General features: G+C 47.1%; 2 protein-coding genes across 2 annotated transcripts in view; both read right to left on the bottom strand.

The window, feature by feature from the left end:
- Positions 1-19,170, bottom strand: part of CHAT (choline O-acetyltransferase) — a 63,868-nt gene extending 44,698 nt beyond the window's left edge. Inside the window, exons 1-5 of the mRNA XM_090058358.1 lie at positions 19,080-19,170; positions 14,019-14,164; positions 7,616-7,807; positions 5,760-5,878; positions 1,968-2,021 (exon numbers count right to left, since the gene is read on the bottom strand). Coding sequence (XP_089914484.1) covers positions 1,968-2,021; positions 5,760-5,878; positions 7,616-7,807; positions 14,019-14,081 — 428 coding nt within the window. The 5' untranslated portion in view covers positions 14,082-14,164; positions 19,080-19,170. The remainder of the gene's footprint in view (positions 1-1,967; positions 2,022-5,759; positions 5,879-7,615; positions 7,808-14,018; positions 14,165-19,079) is intronic.
- Positions 19,171-21,371: 2,201 nt separating this feature from the next.
- On the bottom strand, positions 21,372-23,192 carry SLC18A3 (solute carrier family 18 member A3). The gene has a single exon (XM_090057384.1). The coding sequence runs from the start codon at positions 23,044-23,046 to the stop codon at positions 21,514-21,516; it is 1,533 nt and encodes a 510-aa protein (XP_089913510.1). The 5' UTR covers positions 23,047-23,192; the 3' UTR covers positions 21,372-21,513.
- Positions 23,193-25,764: the final 2,572 nt, after the last annotated feature.

The following is a 25,764-nucleotide window of genomic DNA, read 5'->3' as shown; positions in this document are numbered from 1 at the left end:
GCCCGGCCATGCTGCCACAGTTCCCAGCTGCAAGGCTGGTACCACATGGTGTAGCAGAAGCCATCCAGGAACCATGGGCACCGAGCCGGACCAGGCCAGGCTCCTGTTGTGCTGGCGATCCTCCCTCCCCACCTCCCTCTACCTGTTTTTATCTGAGTTTCTATTCCTGAATGGAGGGATGGCAGAGGGACAGCCCCATGGTTGCCAGGCCAGAAACCTCTAAGCAGAAGCTTCTGGTTGGGGGCTGGGGGTGAGGTGGGGTGGCGGGCCTTGCTGTTGCCGCTACTACCAGCTCCTCCTGGGTCCTGCTGCTGCTGTTGCCTTATCATCTTTAATAGGCAGCCATAGGAAGATAATAATTAATTTTCTAAATTTTCCATGAGCCCTGCAGGCTGGAGAGAATGGCCTGGAGGGCTGGATTTGGCCCATGGGCTGTATTTTGCCCACCCCTGTGTTAAGCTAAGAATTTATTTATAATACTTTGGTGAGAGGTTTTTTGTTTGTTTTTGTCTCCTTTTGTCTTTAGCAATTGTATGAAACCACATACTTTGTGAAGTTATGAACTCTTTTTGCATGCCAGTTTTCTATGTTGCATTCACTTGTGTGGTGTTCCAAAATAAGGTAGTAACGCACTGACTATCATGCTGTTATAACTGCATGATAGTGGAAGGATGATAATTATGAGGAAATATTGTATTTGTTAACCAAAGGATGATAGCAATAGTAGACAATAATAGATAAAAGACTAAAGAATTATTATTCATCTGAGGCAGCAAATACTGAGATAAATCTTTTTTAGATCAGGAGTCAAAATATGAAAGAAAAAATGTTACCCCTTGCTAATGCAATGTGCATTCCTAGCTTGTCTCAGATGAATGCCATGCTGTCATGTAAAGATGTAGTGAACTATATTAATATGCAAAATTATAACTTGTCAATGCTTGTATTTTTAAATATTCAGGCATAATATGACAATAGCACATGATCTTGAGCTCTGGTGGAGGTTTATGAAGAGCTGTCAAACTCCTTTGAAGTGAAAATTCATACGCTCTTTCCAGTGTATTTTCTTGTATCCAGTTCACAAGTATTGAGGACTTAGCTTTGTCTTCTCCAGGCAAATAATGCTGGCATGATGTAAGAGTTCTTCCTGACCAGCAACTAAAATGTTCTGTCTCCCCCCACACAACAAAAGCCAATATACATGACAAATCTGCTAAATCAATTTCTTTGATGGGTGCATTTCAGTGGTACTTTTGAAATGTTGTTTACAGTAAAACATGCCATATGTATGTATATATGTGGCACAATACTGTTATTAATGGAACACTTATCAAGGAATTATGGAATTTTTTTTTACAAGGCTGTATCTTCTACATACAATAGAAAAAGTGGAGTAATATTTTTTAATTTAATACTAGTGGTTGAACCTTGAGGGGGAGTGGGGGGTCTGTGAGGGAATCTTTTCTGATGGAATTTATTATAAGACTATAAAGATGTCTCCTAAGAGTTAACCATAGGAGAGAAACAAAGATCTGACATACAGGGAATGATTTGGTAATTCTGAGCAAGTCTCTCAAACTAGACATTTTAAAATAATATGCAGGAGGACTGGCAAACTGCTGCTCTACTGCTGTACATTGATCTATTGTTGGAAGGCATGGACTTGTTTGCATAGGTCTGGAACAGTTACTTTAATCAGATTTGTGTTGCACTGTAGATTGAACTTTATATCTTAAAAAAGATAACTGGCATGCCTTAAGAAGAATCCTTCCCTCTCTCTGACACGTCATAGTGTAATAATAAAGCAAAAGTATGTAAAAAGTTGTCAGAGCTACCATTCATTAATTACATCAGTTCCAGACATTAGAACAGCCCAATGTAGTTGATTTTGAACACCTCAAAGCCTGCTAGAATAAGAGCTCTTTGTGCTTTTCTTCAGACAGTAATTCTATTTCCAAACTACTTACGAATCCAATAAAGCTTTATAATCAAGCACTCCAGAAATGAGATTGGCTGCAAACCTGTAAATAAGAGATGGAAATTACATCACTTTTCTGACATGAATTAACTCTCTACTACTCCTTAGAGTTTTCAGTATGAAACTGAAAAGGCTCCAAAAGAACAGTTACACTCTGGAGAATGAGTGTCTCTGTTTTGATGAGATAAATAAGTCTTCTAACTTGACTAATTACACACTTCCAAGCATAGGCATTTGTCGACTAAAGATTACTTAAGATTTAATCAAAATTATCTGGATTGGATACTATATGAGGATACTTGAAAGTTGTTGTTTCCAGAATGAGAAAAGTGGCTGTATATTTGATAAGGTACTTAACACTGGCTTCATTATAAAAGCATATAGTTTGTTTGAGTCCCTGCTGTTCTGAAAAAGATATTCTTTTTCAAGAGTTGTAGGGTGGGTACATCACTTCCTGATGCTTTCCATTTACTATGCTCCTGAATAGGATCCTCTATGTGAAAACTGTTTTGTTTGTTACAGTATGTGCATTAGAAAAATGCAAAGCAGAGTTTCAAAGAAAACAATGTGCACAATAAATCTATTCAGTTATGAGAAGAGGCATTTATGATAATGTTTAAAATAGAAATAGAATTTAAAAAGACATGGCGTGTTGTCAAGGCAAAACATTAAATAGTACCCATCAGCTTCAAGGTTCTGGTTGTTTTTTTAAAACTATAATAGTATAAATCCATACGCAGTTAATTATTTTAGTAATGAGCAGCTGGAGAGTGCTAAAAGCAAAGAAGAAAACTACAATATTCAAAGACAGACTGGCTCTGCTTTTGCGATTTAAAAGTAAAGGTTTAGCAAAGGTTGAAAAATTGAACTTTTTTTAATAGTGTCTGGGGCTGTATATTATGTATTTGGCTTAGTTTTTACTTTTTAAAATAAATTTAACTTCTCATATCTCCACGCAGGAATATGGTCAACTAAAAAAAATGGTGGTTGAATAAGGATGCTATTTCAAGCAATAGGTCTCTAGAGAGCTTGTATACATTGTTTATATATTTGGTCAAAGAAATTATCAAAATGTAATTGCATTTCTTCTGGTTAAGGTTTTTGCAAACACTGGGCGTTTCTACACAAGACACTACTGCGGACTAGCATTGGTAGGCACTAACCATGATGTGACACTACTGCACAGTAGTAATGAGCTACTGCACAGTAGCTCATTACCACTGCATAGTAGCACCTGAAAAAAAAACATGTGGGTACACTACTGTGCAAAAATGCATGGCTGGGACTTGCATAAGCAAGTACTAAATGACTGTGCAGTAACAACTGTGCAGTCTGCCATTCGTGTAGATGCAGCCACTGTTGGCTAATGAACCCTCTTTCCCTTATGATTTGATTCTAAGTAAACTCTGCTGGTTATGCATAGAGTCATTCTGCATGAGACTCACAAATGTCTTGCATTATAAAACTGAATTTCAAATTCTATTTTGTACACTTTACAGCATTCTTCTACATTAGTCCATGGTCCTGATTCCAGATAGAGAAAGACCATATGCAAAGTCTTTATTAATTAGACCTCAAATATATTAACTCATCTGGGAACACTAGCTGGGAAGAAACTGCACTGTGCAGGCCATTGTTCCATCCTAATTTCCAACTCTTTGGGACAGCCACTGTCATTCTTTTCTCTTCACAAAACGGCCTTCCCTCGTATGATGGTTATGTAGGCACTGCCTTCCCTGCAGGGTTAAAACAGTGATTCCTGAATTTTTTATACCTGAGCCACATTTTTGTCTGCATTAAAATTGGTGGTGGGGTGTGTCTGTGCGTGCGTGCGTGTGTGTGTGTGTGTGTGCACGCACGCATAATGCGTTCAATTCCCCTGCTAGAAGAAATTATATCTGTATTGAGACCTACTGTTTAAAAAAACACCTCTGCATCTTTTCTGAATTTCACAGCACCCCATTTGAAAGAAATCATTGAGTGGGATATAAATTCAGAAAAGATACGGAGGGGGGCCTTGAAGCTAAGAAAATGGAGAACCACTGATATAGCTGGTGCTGAGGCTGCTTCTGCTGGGTCTCTCATGCTGACAGCCACCCCTTGGCGCCCCTCCTGCCAACCTTGGGAGCATAGAAAGAGTGGAAGGGATGAGTTAGGCTGCAAAGTTTAGCTCTGTTGGTGTGTCCACCCACCTGCTTACAGCAAAGCATGGTACTAGGAATGTTCTTGGGGGCAGAGGGGTGATGCAGAGGCTGCCTGGGGGCTGTGAAGGGCAGGACAAGGTGCCAGCAGCAGTGGCAGTCCTCAAAAGGAGCAGCTGCAGGTGCTTTTGGAGTAGCTATGGCTGGCTCAAAGTACTGGTTGTGGTAGGAGAGCATTTACTTTCTCTCACAGTGGATCTTGCAGTTCATTTCCATCACTCTCCTGGCACTCTAGCATGCCATAGCACACCCTTTGGGAATTTCTGGGTCAAGCGCATATGAAATGGCATTGTCATGTGCCATTTCAGCTGTTTCCAGCTTTCTTAGGGTCTTGCCCTTGATTCTAAATTAAACACTTACTTTTAGAGAATCAGACCTCATATACAATGAGTAACTGTAGTGGATACCTACTGAATTTGAAATGACATGATTCTAACCTCCCAACCCACTCAGTATGGTTCCTGACATTCTGGAGGGGAAAGCAACAAAAACAATATGGCCTTAGCCAATCTGGCAGTGAGGGGTGTAAATACAGTCCCCATTGCCCCTGATACTCATGGGTGAATTGCCCCTCTCCTGCACCACTTCCATTCAACTCCTGCTACAGACTCCCTACATCCTAATATAACCTGAATGCTGGCCATTCAGGGAGCAATGACTTAAGTACACAATGGCCTGCCCTGCCAGCATATGGGTAGTGGGGAGCATATTATCTTCATCAATGGCCCCAAAACAGTGGTTTATAATTATATTGTTGCAGTACGTTGATACTAATCCTTTCCAGTTGGTTTCAGATTGATTAAATATTAGCAACCTTAATAACCTTTCTTCATGCTGGTGTAGCTTTAGGGTTCTTGGGAAAGATGGGAGATCGGGCAGCATACTAACTTTTGCATTTCCATTTTTCCCTACTTATCAGTGTCCAGGAGACTAAATTGAACACATTTTTTCTTCTGAAATGGCACGGAGACCTCAGACTAACCTGGCTGATATACAGGTTTTTGCTACAGCTCCCTGAACATGTCTACATGTGCCCTTGATTGATCACATGGTACTGCTGCACAGTCATTTAGTACTTGCTTTAGTGCTTTAGCAAGTACTAAATAACTACGCAGTACCCACTGGTAGTGCAAAGTCATGGTGGCTCACGGTTATTTTTAGATGCTTCAGTGATGTTCTATCTTGCGTAGATGCACCCACTGACCTGTAAGTGTAGCAAGTTAGACACTGTTTCACTTTAAGCACTATCTAGTACATTTTCCATCAAGTACATTAAGGCTTAGGGGAAGTACCTAATAAGCAGTTTATGATGATTCACAAATATTCCTTGTTTTAAAAGTTCCTCAACTTTATTTTGTATTTTTATTTATCCCCAAAATGAGAAATGTAATGGCAATTTTTTCTGTGAAAATCATAATTTGGACTTCGTATTTTTGTGTAAGTTACACTAAAGGTTGTTGGAGAATAGTTTGATGATCAAAACTATCATTTCATTTTACAAGCTAATAGTCTCTTTGTCAGAGTAGCAGTTTTAAAGTATTCTTTCATTACCAAAAGCTTCAGAGTTTTTAAGACATTACCTTAGTTGGTCATTTACATCCTTGAAATACTGATGAGGAAAGATAATTGCTGGACTGGAATTTACTGGGAGAGCCAACCGATTGTTGAGATACATGTCATCCAACCAGTAGTCAAACACCTAGCAAAAGAGGACAACATATCTATGTGTTGCTGAGTATAAGAAGCAGTATGTGTCTGTTGTATGTTAGGTTGGTGGCATTGCATCACATCTGTTTAATGGAGCCATTGATCACTTTCAGTCTGGAGTCAGTGACCTCACTTCAGTCTAAATCAGCCACAAATCCATACTTTTATCATTCGATCAATGGCAATTAACAGTGCATGCCATTAAAAATTAAACAAGTATCATATTGTGGTATTTCCCATATTTTCTATTTATTTCTTCCATGAAAAAGTATTCTCTGAATACACCATAAGATGTGATTAGTTCTGAATGATGTTTACTGTATTTTCAGCAGATGGGCAGAATTTAACCAGTATAGACTTTCCTTATGGAGAAATTGGCTGATATTGCTGAGATGCCATTTTTATTATCATCTATTGATCACTATCAATATGCTTTCTATGATGCAGTACACAGAAGAAATATCCCCAAAGAACTTGTAGTCTAAGGCTCTATTTCTATGGCTAATGGCATGTAGATAGAATACTGAGCTTGTACAGACTTGCCTAATATTTGTGAGTGGTGGAATCCTTTCAGTTCACTAGTGCACAAGGGGTTCATCTACACAAGACTCAGTAGAGCAGTTTACTGTACAGTAACCATTTGAGTCTACATGTGCACATGCTTACTGTGTAGTGAATTGCTTTAATCACAAGTAAATTTGCTACCTGCAAATGCAAGTAGCAAATTTACTTGTGATCAGTTACTGCTCCCGGTCAGCTGGCCAGCAGGGGGCAGGAGATTGCTCCCTGCCCCTGGGACCTGCCACTGGGGCAGGCTCTGCCACCAGAGCCCGGGTATGGACTATATCTACCTGTCCCGGCAGCAGGGAGCTCTCATCCCCCTGCTCCGAGATCATGATTGGGAGGGGTGGACAGTGGGCTGCGAGATCCTTATCTTCCAGCCCCCACTTTGCCATCATAATTGGGAAGCAGGGTGCTGGGAGATCCTTATCTCTCAGCACCGGCTCCACGATATGAGGCCAGCACTCAGAGACTCTTATCTCCCAGGCCAAGGCCCGTGAATCAGGCTTGGGCTGGGAGATAAGGAACTCTCACTCCCTGCTCCCCAGTTGCAGGGTTGGGGCTGGGAGCTCTGTGCTGGCAGGGGATGGGGAGCCTGTTGCCTGTGCAGCTCCATGATATAATGCACATGTAGACACACCTAAGGAGTTGCAAGATCAGGATTTAAATTATACCCATGGTAACTTCAGAAACAAAACAATGACGCTTAAACTTTGAAAAGTGAACCCCCGCCCAAATTTCCCTAAAAATTTCCCTTAAAAAGCCCTTCTGCTTGTAATGAATAGCTTCCACATAGGGATGCAAAATTCTATTGTCTGCCATAGTCTGCAGATACTCTAAAACCAAATATCTCATATCTCAACCACATTCGCTTTTTACTTAATGAAGTGTTGACCTGGAAACCTAACAATAACATGAACATTAATACTTAAAAAAAATATTGCTAGCATTTTGGAAAAAATCCCACCCATCTGGTCTAGGTGGTAAAAGCTAAATAAGAACACACAGCACCTTTTCTCACATTTGACCCCAGGACTTGATTCCAGACTGTGACCTGACAGTAACATTTTTCATATAAATCGATGATCATGTGCAGAACTTTAAAAATCATTCTTAAACAATCATGCTTAACACAAGACACTCTCTTTCAAATCCTTATTTTGCTTACCCAGTTTCCAGACTTCTCTCTTCTTTCTAGAAGTTTTTGCTGTAACAATTCTCCTAAGCCTTCTGCACCTCCAAATTGTTCCACTATGGCCTCAGTCTTCCTAAATTGCCCCTCTGGCACCAAGTGTTTATTGCACTTTAAGTACATGTGTAGGGTCTGGTGCAGTGGAGGGACAGGAAGCTTGGGCAATGTCTAATGATAAAAAGACAGAATGGTAACTATGGTAACTTTATACATTTGTAAAGTGTCTTTGGCTTTTGTGTAAATACAAGAGATAATGTAAATATTCTGGAGGAATATATGAATTCAGGATGGGTCTTGGCATTGAGACATTAAACCTGAGAACTGGTGTACAATTCAATTTGTCCCCCTCCCCCCACCCCCGCTTTGCCTTTTCCTTCAGAAAAGGTTTCAGTTTCATTGGGAAGCTTTCCTTTTGGAAGTTTCTTTATCTGAACAAATTAGGGTGGCATAAGTGAGTTCTAACAGGTTACTGGTATATTTCTAGGCTTCACAGAATTTGATTTTTATTTTTTAAATAATTTTGACTGCCAAAATTTTATGTTTATTTTTAAGTATTTATTAAGATTTTATTGATTAATTTTTTCAGGATTGCACAATATTGGGGATTTTTCAATTTCTGTCAATTTAAAATTTCAGGATTGCATGAAATTATGAGTGTGGGGGGCAGACAATCTTAGTAATGACAGTATATTGTTAAAAGCTTTATAAAAGCACATATCAAAAAATAAAAAGTAAATATCCATAAATCATACCTGCTTTAAATCATTCTATTCATTCATCAGGAAAGAGTCAGGCAGGTAGGGACCAGAAGAGGAGAGTAATGACACTCCTAGAGCTCTGGAAGCACTGGGAGAGGCAGCAGCTGCCCTCAGCCCCTTGTGCTTAGCTGGCCTGGTCTGGCCTAGGCAGGACTCCATTGTCACCAGGCTGGAGCCTCAAATACTCTATGCCAGTGGTTCCCAAACTCTGACAGATTGTGCACCACCAATTTTAAATGATATAACCTTAAGTACCACCAGGTGGGTGGTGTGGGGGGTGTATGGTAGGGTGTGTGGGGGGCTGTGAGTGTGGGGAAGCATAGGGTATGTTGGGGGGTTGTGTATATGTGGGGGGTTATAGGGTGTGATGGAGGGTGTGGGGTGTGGGGACCCCCTGCACTCCCTCCCCCATGGCACAGCAGGCAGGGGTGCTCAGGGCACCTGGCGGGACGCAGCTATGGCCAGCACTGCACATTGCAGCGAGGGGCTCATCCTCCGCCGGGCAATCTATTGCTAGCATTCTCCACACTTGGTGGGCATGGGAGGGAAGCCCTGCCTGCTGGAGCTGGCTGCCTTCCCCGCCCTGCAGATTTGCACAGCTTCCCTCCTGTGCATGGTGAGTGCGTGTGGGGACTGCTCGCTGCACATGCATGTGGGGACTGCTGCAGTGGTCGAAGCCATGCCCCGCTGGGCACATGCACCAGGCACAAGTTCCCCCTCTTGCCACTGCCACGTACCACTGACAGGTTGTCTGCATACCACTGGTGCTTTGCATACCACAGATTGGGAACAACTGCTGTGGTGGGAAAAATGCAGCCCGCAGGTCAGATGTGGCCCTCCGGGCCATTCTATCCGGCCCGCAGAGCCCCTAAAAAATTTAGAAAATTAATATTTATCTGCCCCTGGCTGCCTGTCATGCGGCCCTCAATGGCTTGCGAAAACTCAGTAAGCAGCCCTCCACTTGAAATAATTGCCCGTCCCTGCTCTACCCTCTTTCCCCCTCTGGGCTTTGGAAAGGATTTTTTTTTTAAGTAGCCTATCTCCCTCCAGCCTACTTCCTGCACCTGTAAGGCAGCAGCTAATTGCATAATTGATGAGTTATTAGGCCGCCCATTGCTTTACTCTTTAATGCCTCTGGCCTCTGTCCCTCCATCTCTTTCTTCACTGTTCAGTAACTGGGATAAAGATTTCTTCTTAGAGTTCCCTTTCTATAAATGTTGATTATTACCCATGGAAATACTTTATTTTTCATCTGTCTGTAGGTGTGAGGTGAAATTGCCATTTATAGTTGTTTAGCGATAAAAATTGAATCCTGCCAAGTGTATATATCTCTAACTAGCACTGCTTTTGTCACTGTGGTGCTTAAACAGGGAGTCACTGTAATGTGTCACTTGAAAGGAGCTGCTTCAGGGATGGTGTAATGGAATCAGAAGCTCCTGTTACTTTAAAGGGTGCAGTAGGCTAGGTTTGCTGTGTAAGCAAGCTGCTGGCCAAGGCCAGCTGCTTGAAAGTGAACAGACTAGGAACAGCAAGGATAGGCACTACCATTAGGGAGGGATTACCTTGCAGCTAGCTGCACTGCAATTAGCAGCTAAGGGGCAGGATTACTTCCAGGCAGCCAGCAGGTGAAGGCTGTAAGCAGTTGGATTAGCCTGTGGCAGAGGGCAGGCTGGCCACCACCCCTGTGTGTGGCTGGGAAGCAACATGATCAGAAGGGGTGGTGCTTTGGGGCACATAAACAGAGTGCCAGAGACAAAGCAGGAAATCTGGTCTAGCTTGCTGCAGGGAAAGAAACTCCTAAGGAGAGGGGCTGTAGGAAAAAGACTGGCAGGCACCTAAACTACCTGAGAGAGTTAAGGAGGCAGTCTCCCTAAGTACTATAACTAGGGACCTACTGAAATTGTGGTGAAAGTGGGCTGTGTGGTGACTCCTTTAATCCTACAGTTTCCCCTGTGCACACACCCTTTTCCCCTGCCACTGATTGGTAGAGGGGCCTCACAGCTTTCACCTGATTGGTGGTGAGGCAAAAGCCGCGGTTTTAAAATATGTTGTGACTTTTGCTTCTCAGCCAGTCATCAGCAAGCAATGGGGCCGCTGGAGCCTCTCAACCAATCAGCAGTGGAAGGCAAAAACCGTGCTGTATGTAACACCATGGTTTTTGCTTCCATGCCAATCTGGAGTGAGCAGTGAGGCTTCTTCACCAATCAATGGCAGTGAGAGGGTGTGTGGGGGAAACTACAAGATTAAAGGAGCCATTGTGTAGCTCACTTCTGCCGCAATGTTGGTAAGTCCCTAACTATAACATCAATGGAGGCATGGCAGGTGAGGTAGAAAAGGGAGAGTAACCTGAGGAACTGAAGTGGGGCAGGAGTAGGTTGGCCACTGGGAGGTATCATGGCTACTCCTGGGGCCAGGTCCTGCTACAGATGGTTTTGATGTAATCTGATGGGGTGGAAGCTATCTATTGAGGAGCATAGTTAGTTGGCTATGCCAGGGGTGCTCTCCTGGCTCACAGGCCCAATCTAGCCCCATGTCATCCAGCCTGCGGGGCCCTGTATACTGGGTTGGGTCTGCAGGGCAGTGCAGGGCTTGATCCCAGTGTGCAGGACCCATATGGATCCCTTGGAGTCCAGTCCTGGTGCATGGGGTCTGATCTGGCCTGCAGACTGTCCCATGCCTTTTGTATGGCTTGTGGTGCCAAAATGTTGAGCACTGCTGTGCTATGCCATAATATATCAGTGGCAGCTCCCAACAATATTACTTTTGTTGTCATAATTTGGGGATTGAGCAGTAGGGCTGTGCGAAATTTCGCTTGCTGTTTCATTTTGACACTGCTTCAATTTGTTTTGAGCTTGAAACAGTGAAATTGAAGTGAAACAGAAGGCTTCAAAACAGGTTTGAAATGAAGTGAGGCCAGTCGAAATGTTTCAAAAGTTTCAAAGCCAGCAGCCCAGCTAGGTGGTGAGCAGGGGAGGGGAGGGCTGCACTCACAGCAGCTCTGCGCAGCCCCATGTGGCTCAGCCCAGGGAAGAGCACAGCCCTGGCTCTCCCTCCCTCCCGCCACTGGGCTGTGCTCCTTGAGGCTGGTGGAGCCAATTGGAGAGCAGTGCTGGCTCTGCCTGCCTCCTGATGCCGGGCTGCACTCCAGTTGGCTCCAGCAGCCCCATGGAGCTCAGCCGAGTGGCAGGAGGCAGGCAGAACCGGGCTGAGTTCCACGGGGCTAAAAGTGTACCCAGCCTGGTGCAGCCCCTGGGCTTCAAGCAGCTGGGAACCCTGTCCAGGGGCTGCACCACGCCCACCTGCATCAAGCTGGGTTCCCAGCCTCTTAAAGCCCAGTGCAGCCGCTTGAAGCCCGACCGCTTCAAGTTCCCAGCCACCTGAAACCCAATCAGAGCGCTAAGGAGGGGAACTCACCTGGGCTCAGTTCTCTTCCCCAGCTCCATTGCAGCACTGGGGAGGGAAAATGAGCTGGGCTGAGTTCCCTTCTTCAGCCCAATCCCAGTGCTGGGGAGGGAAACCCAGCTGAGCTGAATTCCCTTCCCCATTCCCGTCACAGTGATGGGGAGGGGAATTGAGTTGGGCTGAGTTCCCTTCCCCAGCTTGACAGAAACGAAACAGCGTTGAAACAGCAAAACCGTTTCGATGAAACGGAACGGAACAGGGTTTTTGAAACAAAACAAAAATGAAAATGAAACACTGTTCCATCGAAACAGATGTCAAAGCAGAATGCTGCTATTCCCACAGCCCTATTGTGCATCTCTTTATTTTATAATGTAGAATTAATTGCAACGAATACCATCTTCCATTTAAAAATAAAAAAGGGAAGAAAGGCTGGTAGGAAAGATATACAAGGATCAATGGAAAAAAGAAAAACTGTGAGGGATTCTGATCTACTGAAAATCCAAAGTGCATTTTTAGAAAGGGATATATCTGCATCAGAGCTCCTTATATGCATCTATTAGTATTTATTATATGGTGCAATGTCTGTGAGGTCCTGCTTTTTTTAATAGGTATTTATTTATTTTGTTTTATTAACATGCAAACTTCAGATTTTTCCCCCATTCAGTATACTACAAATTCCTTTATAGCAAGCTTGTTTCATTAGCAGAGGGGTGGGAGCCAAGGATATCTAAACTCCAATAATAGTCAAAGTCACCAAGTAAGGATCATCGTTTTGCTTTAGTTTCCCCTTTGTAAAACATTGATAATAGTTTCCTATTAGGAGTCTAATGAAATTAATTGTTTGACATTAATGATGATTCCTAAGAGGATAGACCTAGACTGTGGTGGCAGGTGACAGAAGAAGGAGCATGGTCTCAAGTTGTAGCAAGGGAAGTTTAGGTTAGATATTAGGAAAAACTTTCTCACTAGGAGGGTAGTAAAGCACTGGAACAGGTTACCCAGAAAAGTTATGAAATCTCCATCCTTGGAGGATTATAAGATCCAGCTAGACAAAGCCTTGGCTGTGATGATCTAGTTGGGGGATAGTCCTGCTTTGAGCAGGAGGTTGGGCTAGATTACCTCCTGAGGTCCTTTCCAACCCTAATTTTCTATGAATCTATGATTTTAAGGGCTAGCTTAGCCTGGAAGGCATTGAGTGTATCATATATTAAACAGTAATAAAATGTTCTTTATGGGCATCTATACATGTGATGGAAGTCTGCTCCAATGCATGCTAATTAGCACACGTCAGAGCAGACTTGATTAATTAAGTCTGTGGAAGTATGCTAATTCGCACTCTCCAGCAGCCCCTGCATCACATATATTCCGTGTCCCTGCATTTCAAAATGGTGATGGGGGCACTTTAACTAAAGCTCATTGAATGAACTTTAGTTAAAGCACCCCTGTTGCCATTTTGAAGAACAGGACTTTGAATACATGGGATGCTGTGGGCCCTTCAATTAGAGTGGCTCTGAGAGCCACTGTAATTAAAGCACCCTGCTCCCCCACAGAGCATGTGTATAGATGTCAAAAGGTTTTGTCTGTTTCATGCACAACATGGGCATACCTCTTCCTGTACAAATTTAGTAGGTCAGTTGTGATGAGTATGCAAAACTTTATCTCTTATTGATAAAGTTTTACCTCTGGTTTGACTGCATTTTTTCTAAGGTGTATTGCTGTTAATTCCATTGCTTTACTGAAACATTAACTGGACGGATATCATACTAGCACATCTAAACACAATAGCATGCATCTAATTAACACATTTTTAGCTTAAATTTCCCAATGCAATTAATCAATTATTTTAACATTTTTACCCAGCTCTCTTGCAAATGGGTTGTGTGTGAATGTTTTGATAGACCTGTACAAAAAAGAATGAATACTCAGTTATCATGAACCTTTGTGTCTCAGCTTCTCCAGTGTAGAATGGAGATTGTAATATTTAACTAACTATTAATCCTCTCAGGGGTGTGTGAGGAAGAATTAATGTTTGTACTTTGAATATGAAAAGTACTGATAATACATCAAAGTTCCTGATGCTAGATTGTTGCTGGATACCAATGCTTCCCCACAAAGAAATGAGTTCTGGAGTAGTGCTTGTATTTACCAGTGAATTTCATTTATAGTACTCCTATATGCAATCAAGTTTTCCCTATTTTGGTCTAGAATCAGTCACTTACAGTCTCATCTTTGCTGCATGCATCTTTCGCTATCTTCTGGGTGGGTTTTTCTAGGACAGGCATCCTTGCATTTCTTTTGATTTTTTTTTATTGAGGACAGAAATTCAAGCCACTTGGGGGCATTTACCAAGCTGCATGCTTCAGTTCTGGAAATAGAAAAGATTTAAAGTCAAGTCAGTAACCATTATTTATAATGAAAATACATACAAATAATATTCCCTATGCAAGCATACATTGGAGCTTCAGAATGTAAAACTGAAGAAAAGTAAAAGTATAACATCTCAAGCAATGTGAATTGAATCCTGTGGATAATACTTTGGCATTCAATCTGTTGCATACCTAGAAAAGTCCTAGTGAACATAAAAAGGTCTTTTAACACAGTTTATTTTGTCAGTTTAGTTTACCTCAGTGTGTCTCATTTCTGCACACAGTCTGTATACTATCTGTATATGTAAGATTTACTACTGATATAGTTACATCAGTAAAACTCCTTAGGCAGATGCAATAATTATCTGTCTAGGTGCAGTATATGGCCCTATTACCCTTTTACCTGAGCCCTTCAGAATTCTTAATGTATTTATTTTCACAGCATTCTTGAGAGGTAAGAAAATAATATAATCTCTATTTTATAGGGGAGGAAAATATGGCAGTCACTAAGTAACTTGCCCAACATGACAAAAGAAGTCTGTGGCAGAGAAAGGAGCCTCTGGTCTGGTGAGTGCCCTGACTGTAGGATTATAGCTATTACTTACAAAGATGCATTATGTTGGTATTCCTGATTCTCCTTCCTAAATGATACCTATGTAAGGATTTATACCCTTTTAACTGTCCAGACCAGGCAGGCACGCTGTTTTAACTGTATAAGTGACTGTCTTGTAAAGTAATGGTACTACTGCTACAGTGACTTTTTAAAGATAATTTGGACAAGAATTTATGGTGTATGAAGGTTAAGAGCTTGGAATGGTATGGAAAGTATTGTGCATTATCACCCTCACATAGGTGTCTCATCTTTGCTATTCCTGCCTTTGGCCTCTGTACAGTTCCACCAACATGTCATAATTTGCACATCCTTTTCTCATCCTTTTCTCATTCCAGTTCTGAATATTTGCTGAGCATATGGTCAATTGCGCTGTGCTTTGAAGTAGATTTTATAACATAGGTAGAAGTCCACAGGGTACTGGAGTAAAAGTCACAAAACTCTATTTTGATTTGTTATCTTTTTAGGATTTTAGTTCTTCATTTAATAATACCTATTTCCCCTGGTGAAGAGCTGCATTAACCCAAAGCAAGATTCAGTTTTCTCTGGAGTACTACGAAGATCTTACCAAATGACTGAGAACCTTTATACTTCATACTTTTATATTAATATATAACTATTTTCCCATCATAATATCCATTGAAATTTATGGAATACATAGCTGTGATACATCAGACCCTAATTTCCTGTGTATGCTAAATATCAATATACTAGGTTCAAATGTAGTTTCTTTGGAACTGCTGTAGATTGCTCAGAGGAAACACATTTCATGTGCTTTTCAATGAGACGTGACTCTTTTTCTTTTTCTGTTGTTTCTTCTATTCTGCAGTAATTGCCATCTAAACTCTAAGTATGTATTAGCTCTTGCCCATGGAAAAATAAACCAAAGATAAAGCATCTGAAGTTAGTAAAATCAATATGAAGAAACAGCATGTGAGAGAATACTGTTTTTGCTTGTCTTTTTTATGATATGTGTATAGTTGGAGACTTGTTTCAGTAGGAAACACTGTTAAACTCCCATAACTTGCATAACATTGCCCAAGGCAAAAATTACCACCAGTGATGGAAAATCTTAGAGAATATAAAATGATTTCAGTGTTACTCAGGTGACTGAAAGGGACATTGGCAAGGTTTTTAAAACAAAAACTAATCCTGTTTTTTGATTGTGGCAGACAAACGTTCTCATGCTACTTCTCTAGTTAACTGCGTCTGCGAGTAGCAGGATACTGACCTTTACTGGAATCCTGCAGTGTTTGCCATACTTCAAAGTAACAGTGAAAAATCTGCAACAGATTAATTTGTTCTTTAGGTAAATTAGAGACGTGGACAGATAGGGCTAATAAACTGATTTGCTTTTTAAATTTCCAACTTATTATTGGATTAACTAGAGAGCTAAGTCATATCAGTTAAAATGACCTCTTCCAATTATTACTGGAACTGTAGTTTTATGCAAAGATCCCACAATGTGTCAGGCTCATTCTCTTGCTGCTGTCAAGAATTTACGCTTAAACTGTATAGTTTTATGGCTATTTATGTAGGAAGAACTATAGCCAGAGACACTTAATACCTAATTTAGTTATCTGTTAGTTGCATGTCCTTGTCTACTACATGTGACCTATGGAGAGCATTTCAGCAAAGCTTCATGATCTTTTTTTCCTATTGGAATTTCTTCATTTTTTTCATGTAATGCAGGGGAATGTAAGTACTGAGAGGAAATTATGAAGGAGAAAATTTTGGTACAGCTTTAGCACAGTGAAGTCACCCAAGCCATTTTGAACAACATTGCAAGGGAGGAAGATAATTCAGGGAACAACCTGTATTACCTGGGAAGATAAACGAGGTGACCTACTGGGTCTTTTACATTTTCTTGACTGTGTAATGGCAGGGCCTATCTCTCTCCATGCTAAGGTGTCCTGTTCCTCCAACTCCTGTTGACTTTGCAGAAGAACTGCATTTGCAGGTAGACATAGAGGCATCCCATGATGTGCCCAGCCAGTGACAGGGCAAAGGAAATGAACACCTCCAGTGTCTGCAGAGTCTTGGGGAAAGGTCCCTTGAACAGACAGATAGGCTGAGAACTACTAAGAAGAGACCCACATCAAACCTCTTGTCTTAGTGCCTTTCCTTGCAAAGGATCCCCCAGCACTCCTATAACCTGAGCAGGACTGGGACACACCCTTGTGCTGGGGTGGGGAGAACACCAGTACAATCCATGGCTGAGAGTTACCCACAGATTGGGGGGCTAGAGATGGCAAAAAAAAGTGGATGCCCAGGCCTTCAGCGCCCACACAGGATTTGATATGGTGAGGGGCTGGCTGTCTCCCCTCAAAGGCCCTAGCCTTTCTCCAGTAAATCCCATGACCTTTACAGGAGCTGGCTGGGAAGGAGGAAGCGGGTGGCCAAAGCTCTCCAGGCTGAGGGGTTTCAAGCAGGAAGGGTGGCAGGAGTCAGAGCTGGGGCATGGAGCTGGTGTCCTGGCAAGCAATTCACCTCAGCTCTGCCCCAGCCAGCCCCCTAGCCCGGGCTTTTCCCCGCTCCGGGGCGCCCTGCCCCTCCGCTCCCAGCCCAGCCTGAGGGGATCTTGAGGGGCAGCGAGAGGCCGAGCAGCCTTCGGGGCGGGCAGCTCCCGCTCGCAGCGCCGCCGCCGCCAGGGGTGCGGGGGGCCGGGACCCGCGGGCGGCGCTCGGGCCGGGGCGGGATCCAGCCCAGCTCCGCAGCTCGGGGGCAGCTGAGCGTCGCGGGCCGGGCCGGGCCGGGCGGGGCACAGGCCAGAGGCAGCAGCGGGGCGCGGCTGCCCTCGCACGTCCCAGCTCCGAGCGTCGCTGCTCTCTGCCCCGGGGCACAGGGGAGAGCCCCCGGCCCTGGCACCCGGAGCAGCGCGAGCGCCTCACCTGCGAGGGGGCGGAGGCCCGTCCAGTCCAGTCCTTCGGGGATCCCGGCGGGGCTGGGCAGGCCGGGCAGTGCTGCTGCCCGGGCTCTGTCCGAGGTACCTGCCGGCCTGCGCGGTGCCAAGTGCTGTCTGGCCACGCGGGGCGCGGAGCCCGCCCCCCGCCCCCCGCCTGGCTCCGCCCTTGCCCTCCCATTTGTGCAGCCCCGCGGGGGGACGGCGCGGCGCGGCCCAGCCCGGTCCCTCCAGGCAGGGCGAGGCGCAGCGGGAAGCGCCCGACTGCTGCGCTGCCTCGGTGCCTGCCAGCAACCCCCGTGGGGAGGCCGGCGCTCAGCAGCCGCCCCGGTGCGGGTAGGGGACGCCGCCCCTCTCTGCCGCCGGGGCCCGAGCGATCCTTTGGCTCAGGTTTTAATTTATGGTCCCCCTCACCGCACAACCACCTTCCTTCGGTGATTAACGGGGTTACGGGGAAAGAGCAACCAGCTTCGACTCCAAGGGAAAACCCATCCCCGCTTATTCTCCGCCCGGGCCCGGTGGCTGTTAGCTCTGTCCCCCTCTCCGCAGCGGGAGCAGAAGGTCCCCAGCTCCGGTTTGTTGCCAGGATGAATACATCGCCAGCCTTAAGGCAGCACGGGACCCTTGGATATGAACTTGGAAAAGAGGTAGGCAACGTTTGTGGCCGGAGTGCCAAAGCGCCGGCAGTGCCTACCTGGTAAGGTACCAGAGTGCCGGCATGCCAGAAAAACACAATCCGGGCGGTGGGAGTACATGGCAGGCCGCCCTGCATATGAATATAGTTAATAATCATAAATGTTGCTTATTTTTACAGTAAATGCCAGGCTTTCTAAAAATTCTAAACCTGGCGACAATAAATACAACTTCACGTGTACTGCCTTTGTTGTTGTGTATTCTTTTTTTGTTAATCATGTGATGAGAGAGAAAAAAAGAGAAAGAAAAGAGAAAAATAGAAAGGAGAGAAGAGGCAGAGAACCAGACACACACAAACCACACATGTACAAACACAGAGAGCCAGACCTACACACACAACACGCACAAAACAGAAACCTGTGCACGCCTGCACACACAGAACTAGACACACCCATGCAGACAAGCACAGAGAACCAGACGCACGTGCACACATGCAGACTTACACGGAACGTAACACACATGCAAATGCACACACAGAACCACGCACGCGCAAACAAGAGAACCAGACATGCACATACGCCCAGAACCAGGCACACGTGTGCCCACACAGAACCGCATGCAAACAGAAGCACACAGACCTAGACACACAAACGCACTTGCACGCGCACACACAACCACGCACATACGCAAGCGGCCGGCTGCTGGGTCGCAGCCCCTGTGCTGCCCGCCGGAGCCGTGGACAACACAATCCCGGCCCCGCTGCTCTCACCTCGGGCTCTCCTCGCCGATGCGGCGGCAGCGGGAGCCGGATGCCTCTGCTGCTGCTCCCTGCCCAGCAGCCTCGGCGGGGCTGGTGTTCCCGCTGACCCCAGAGCCCTCCTCCCCCAGCTCTTCGCTCTCCCGGCAGCCCAGGAGGATGCGTCGGGGCAGGCCTGGCGGAGCTGCTGCAGCAGCCGCCGGCGGGCAGGAAGGAGGGCGGGAAGCGTGCCCGTACAGCCACCGCTGCACAAGGGGCTTCTCCCCTGCCAGTGACAGCTCCTCCCGAGGGCTCTTGACGCAGCTTTTGCTTCTGAGTCTCTTGAAAGAGCCCGGAGCAGCAACTTAATTAAAAAAAACCCAAACAAATTCCTCTGCACACTCCTGGTCTGCCGGGGAAAATGTCTCCACGTGCCCCTCGCGAGCCGGGGGTTGCCTATTCCTGGTTTAGTAGGTCCCCCGCCCCCACCCAGCCTTGATGAAAACGGTTAAACAAAGGTTTTTAGACACAAAAGACCTGTAAAGAATTGGGCCGAGCCCCGAGTCACAGCTGGGCGGTGCAGCCGGGCTCAAGCTGAGCTTTTAAATGGGTTCTTTCCTAAGTAAGGTGAAGGAAGGCTTTTCCGGATAGTTTAAAATGAACCCCCAATTTGGATGTTAAACTTGCAGGCGATCTCCCTGGGTGTCTAAGTATTGCCGGGGGTGCTGACCTTGTACACAGAGGCACGCACATTTGCACACACACACACAGAACACAGAGAAGCACACACAGAGGCGCCTGTAAACTCACAGAGCCAGGCACGCACACACACACACAGAACACACACACACATCACGCATATGCGCACACCCCCACACACGCGCACACAGAAGCACACACACGGAACACAGACACACACGCGTGCACACATATAAGCACAGACACGCATGAAAACGATAGTTCGAGTGAGGCCGCACTGAAGCGCAGGAAAGCGCCCGGCATCCCTTGCTCCAAGTCCTACAGAAACTGCCCCCATCGCCCCTACCGCCGCGAAATCCTGCGAAGGCAAATCTAAGTGTCTGATTCCGCAAGGAACTGTGGCGACATGAAACCGCCTCATTCCCGGCACTTGTCTGCAGCTCTGTATTTGATAAAAGCGGACTGGACTTGCTTCCGCGCCCCCTGTCGCAGCCCCTTGTGACCCAGATCCGACCCGCATCGCGCAGCATCGTTTTCGTTACCGGCGCTTCCCCGCAGCGGGCTCGGGCTCGGGCTCGGGCTCGGCGTCAGGCAGAGCGGTCGGAAGATCAAGTAGACTTGATCTGTCCTTTGCTGCGTTTCGCCTTGCGGGGTTCTTGTCTCTTTTAAAGGAAGCCGACGGAAAGTAATCTGCTATGTGGGGATTCTTGATTTATTTCTTTTAAGAAAACAACTTATTTTCTAATCAATGGAGTTTTAAACAAACGAGGCTGCATTTCTAGGGACTTACAAACAAGAGGCACGTACGAGAGAGACAAAGCGCGACTTGGGTTTCACCTTTGCTGTGGGATCCCCGCAATACGTCCCTTTTCCGTAACATCACTCAATCCCTCAGGTTCTTGTTTTGTGGCACAGACTGGGTCACTTTAAAAAATCCCCCTTTCTCTCGCTGGGACTGGACGTTTCTGAAGCGTAGGAACATGTGAACTGCTAAATGTAAATTTTTAAATGTGTTTGAAGCACTTAGTAAGCAGCCCCACTGGTGGGAGCCCGTGTTTGAAGTGCGGGACACATGTTTGTCTGGACTTTGTCAGAGTTCAAAGGGATATGGGGGGTGAGAGGGTAGTAGGGTAGCATTTAGGGTCTTGTCCTGGGCGTGTTTTTAATCGTTTTTAGAAATAACCGGAGGGCTGATAGAGAGCTACTGCCACGCGTGGTAACATCCTAGATCTCAGAAGCAAAACAAGGAACAAAGACAGTAAATCCTTCCAATTTCCTTTATTCAGATTATATTATCCTGGTGGTTTGGGATTGAAACATGACACAACACAGTGCGTTACCGGAGCAGTACAACAGACACAGAGATGCGACGTTTCCGTTTACTCCCCAACAGATAACACCGGGGATCTGAAATCGGAAACCAACTAAAAGTCTCAGGACATGTGGGCACACACCGAAATGTCCCTGCATCTGCTGTTGGGGTAGGTATTTTTTTGCTTAATTTTTTTACAGAGCCTTACAGCATGGCACACACAGAGGTTCAGCTCGAGTTTGGGGAGGGAAGAAACCCAAGGAAACGTGCAGATCAGCTCCCAGCACAGGTGTTGCGAGGGAGCAGCTCGCTTCGGTCTTCCCGGGTACTTGGGCTCTCTCCCTCCAGTCCGCGGGGACAGCGGGTGCAACCAGGTCTGGAGGGAGGGAGTGAGGACATCGGGAGCTACAGCAAGAGCCGGGTTGAATGCCCGCCCTGCCCTGCCCTCGGGGCAGCCTAGCTGTACTCGTAGTCCGAGGAGTCGTCCTCGGACGCGGCTGGCAGGCCCCGGTGGCAGGAGTCCGCGCCGCTGCCCTTGCCCCCGCGCTGCTCCATTTTGATGGTGTCGTAGAGTCCCTTGGGCTCCTCGTCCAGCAGCACGTCCCTCTCGGAGCGGGACGGCTTCATCTGGCACACGTTGCGGAGCAGCAGCAGCACGGGTGCGTACAGCACGTTGGCCAGCCCCATGCCCAGGTTGAGCTGCACGAAGCCCAGCGAGTGCACGATCTGGCTGGCCACGATGGGCCCTAGCGCGTAGGCCACGGAGTAGGAGATGTCCGCGATGGCGTAGACGCTGCCGTAGACCGAGGTGTGGCGCAAGTCCACCAGCAAGGCCAGCGTGGGCAGCAGCGCCGTGTCCACCAGCGCGATGCCGAAGCAGATGCCGCAGAGCGGCACGACTAGCTGCCAGAAGGTGCGGCAGGCCGGCAGCGTGCAGGAGCTGGCGCCGATGATGGCCAGGCCCAGCGCGCCGTAGAACCACTGGAGGTGCGGGTACCGCGCCGCCAGCCGCACCGTCACGTACACGCCCAGCACGTGCGGGAAGAAGGCGGGCAGCCACGTGAGGCCCATCTGCCACTCCGTCGCGTGCATGCTCTTCTTCATCCACGTGGCGATGGTGGGCTCCAGGAAGGCGAGCGGGATGTTGCAGGTGGTGAGCGCGCCGGCCACCACGGCGATGTAGGGGTCGGCCATGAGGCGGTGGATGGGCGTGCCCACGAGCATGTTGTCCCTGGTGCGGTCGCCCAGGGGCCGCAGGGCGGCGAGCAGCAGCAGCCCGTCCAGCAGCGACACGCCGGCCAGCACCAGGAAGGGCACGCTCTGGCCCGCGAACTGGTAGAGGATGCCGCCGAAGGGTGGCGCCACCAGGCTGCCGAAGGAGATGAAGGCCAGGGCGACGCCCAGCGCGCGGCTGCGCTCCGGCTCCTCCGTGTACTTGTCGGCGATCATGGCGATGCCCGACGTGTCGGCGAAGGCCGAGCCCAGGCCCTGCAGGCTGCGCGCCACGAAGAGCGTGGCGTAGTTCTCGGCGAAGGCGAAGATGACGGTGGAGAGGAACATAACGGTGAGGCCGATGAGCAGCGGCAGGTCGTAGCCCACGCGGTCGATGAAGGTGCCGCTGAGCGGGTTGACCAGCAGCTGCAGGATGGCCTTGGAGGCGAAAAGCACGCCCACCTTGATGTCCTCGTTCTCGGTCGGGTAGCTGAGCCACAGCGCCTGCCGGCTGGCGTTGCCTCTGCCGCTGTCGGACTCGTTGGGCGGGGCGGCGGTTTGGCGCCAGCGCTTCATGTATTCGGGGATGATGGGCACGATCACCATGTAAAGCATGTTGTCCAGGAACAGCGCCACGCACACGATCACCAGCAGCAGCCGCCGCTGCCGCCGCGCGCCCTGCATGGCCGCGCCCAGCTGCTTGGTCTTCTCGCCCACGGCGTCCGACAGCTTCTCCGCGGCCGTCCTGGCCAGCCCCGCGCTGCCGTCGCTCGCCATCCCGCCCGCCCGGCCGCGGCTTCACTCCCAGCGCATGGGGCCGGCGGCGCGCGGGGGCTCCCCGCCAACTCTGCCCGTCCCGTCCCGTCCCGTCCCGTCCTGTCCCCTGCGGGATGCGCCGCCGCCGCCGCTGCGTCGGGTCCCGCCTGGCTGCTGCTTGTCCGGCTTCCGCTCCTCACATCCCCGGCGGCTTCGGACGGGGCGGGCAACGGCTGCACGGACTGCCTGGCCTCGGGCTCAGTCCCCGCCTGCAGCGCGCATCTCCGGCGCGGGGGGAGCCGGCCCCTCAGCTCCGCGTCACTCAGCGGGGCCGGGAGCGCTGGCGGCCGCCGGTGCTGAGCTGCATGGCCCGGCGCGCTCTGCGCTCAGCCCCGTGCGGCGCCGCCGGCTTTTGTTGCCCTTGGCGCGGAGCCCGCTGCCGGCTGCCGGTCCCGCTGCTGCAGCCCGGCGCCCGCCCCTCCGCGCCGGGTCGTGACGCGCCGCTCGCCCCTGCCCCCGAGTGGCTCCTCTGCAGGCTGCGTGTGTCTATGCTAATTTGACACATGGCGGCGCCTCAGCCAATTACCGGCGCGGGAGCGGGAACCCTGGGCGGGGCGCCTCGCCAGCGCTGTTTTGCCGGCAGCTCCCAGAGGGGCCGCGGCTCAGCCTGTCGTCGCTGCCGCCTGGGTGCGGGCGCGGTGAGCGCCCGTCCCGCGCGGGGCCCGGCTGTGGGAGCCGTCCCGATGCCCCCGGAGCGAATGAGGCTCCTGGGGGACTTGCGCCGCCAGCCCTTTAGAGAAAACCGTTTCCCTACAGAAGCGGCGGGTGCTGGTGTATGAACCGATCCCGTTCCTGCTGTGATCATCAGAGGGACGGTTCTGGCACCCTGCTCCCCGCCCCTTTTGTGCATGTCCTCTCCTGCCCCTCAAGCAGCACTGACATCCTAGAAATAGTTTATGTGCAGATACAACTCTCACGACTAAGCTATTGCATTGCAAAAAAACAAACTGAGGGGTGAACCAATGCAACGCAAACCTGCTTCAGGGGTCAGGCAGGCTGACATGGATCATGCAAGACTAGGAAAAAAACCCATGCTTACTCTGCACAGCTCTGGGAGCCAGCTCCTCAAGGGGTACAGGCAGGGCAAGTCCAGAAGTTTCAGTTTTGTGAACAGGATGGTTTCTGAAAACTCCTACCAAGGGACATGTTTTCATCAACATTTCAAAATACCCTGATTTCGTTTGGATCTGAAACCTTTGCCACCCAGAAACCCTGCAATACTGTTTTAGCTTAAAGAGAACTTGGAATTAAACCAGGCTGGCCTGTTTTCCTTGCTTGAAAGGAAAGAAATGCCAAATCTTAATAAACAGAATAGATACAGAATATGTTTTTAAATGATTCTTTTCATTTTTAATACAGCTAAGTATTTTTTGAATGCTATCATTTTTTGAATGGTAATTACCAATTTGACAAATATTGGGGAAACGGTTAAAGCTATGGAAACAACATTTCATATGCAGGTTTTTAAAACAAATATTATCACAATGGCTACCTCAAGTGTAAGATCATGGTGGTAGGGACCTTGCTTGATTATGTCTCAGGGACTTAGAGACACGCAACTGATAGCAAATAATAATACTGTATAGCAGAATTACATGTCAACTAAGAAAATATTTCTGAAAATGCTGTATGAAATAATTAGACCTCTCAACTGAATGAGCAATGATTTCTTTATTGATGTGAAATTCAGGACTTTGCTTGCATAGCATTTTGCTGGACTTTTGAGGCCTAAGGGAAAGTCATTTATTTTGTCAGGAGCTGTTTCGTTCACTGTTCAAATGAAACTATCGAGATGACTAGAAAGTCTCTTAAGATAAGTGTCCCCCTTGAGTGGCATACAGATGTGATTATGCATATACTTAGGTGGAGGATTAAAAGACATATAGAATAATACCCTCTGTCCTCTTCTTTTTCCATGAACTAAATATAGAAGTATATTACTAACACTGGAGACAGTAATTCCAAGGTGAAAGCCTAACAAAGACCCTGTTCCAAATGACCCAAAGAACTATTTCTCACAGCATGGAAAGAAAACTTCCAGGGGGATGGAAAACTAGCTGGGATCTAAATTAAAAGGACATTGTAGTTATTTCAGGATGCACAGCTCATTTCTGTTGTTCTGATTGGAATTAAACTCACTGTCTTATGGACAAATAAGTAGGAGTTTCTGGAGATACATCTAAAGGGACCATGTTGAAAAACATTTTGTGAGTATATAGAGAATATAACTGGAGGGAGAAAAGAATCTCAGGATCAGAATGGTGAAGGACATTTTCTCTGTTTAGGATGGAAGTCACGTTTTCACTAAGTGGTAATAGGTTGGGGGGAGAAATGACTTTGGATTATTGCTGAGCTGTAGTCAAGAGTATTGGAATCTTGGCTCTTGTTTGATGAGGCACTTTATTTGATTAAAGTTTCTGTTTTAATCAGAGATATGGCCATTTCCTGTCTCTAAAATGGAATCTGGCTAGGGGTCACGTCTGGAATATACAGGGAGCAGTTTTCTCATCTCAGGGGAGCCAATATCTAATTTATTACCATCAAGGGGAAGCTGAATTATACTTGTAAAATGTTGCATAATAAATTTAGCTTTCTTAGTAAATCAAATCAGCTGATTCATTTATCGACGACAGATGCGTCATTGCTACGTGAAATCCTTTGAGTAGACAGAGTTAATGG

This window comes from Crocodylus siamensis, chromosome 7 (assembly GCF_052110815.1).
Source record: "Crocodylus siamensis isolate JL-2025a chromosome 7, ASM5211081v1, whole genome shotgun sequence".
Classification (NCBI taxonomy): domain Eukaryota; kingdom Metazoa; phylum Chordata; order Crocodylia; family Crocodylidae; genus Crocodylus; species Crocodylus siamensis.
The sequence above is the reverse complement of the archived record's forward strand: the minus strand, read 5'-3'. Positions and strand labels throughout refer to the sequence as shown.

Bases quoted from the DNA above. Each gene is read 5' to 3' on its own strand.
- SLC18A3 (XM_090057384.1), bottom strand. From the start codon at position 23,046: ATGGCGAGCGACGGCAGCGCGGGGCTGGCCAGGACGGCCGCGGAGAAG.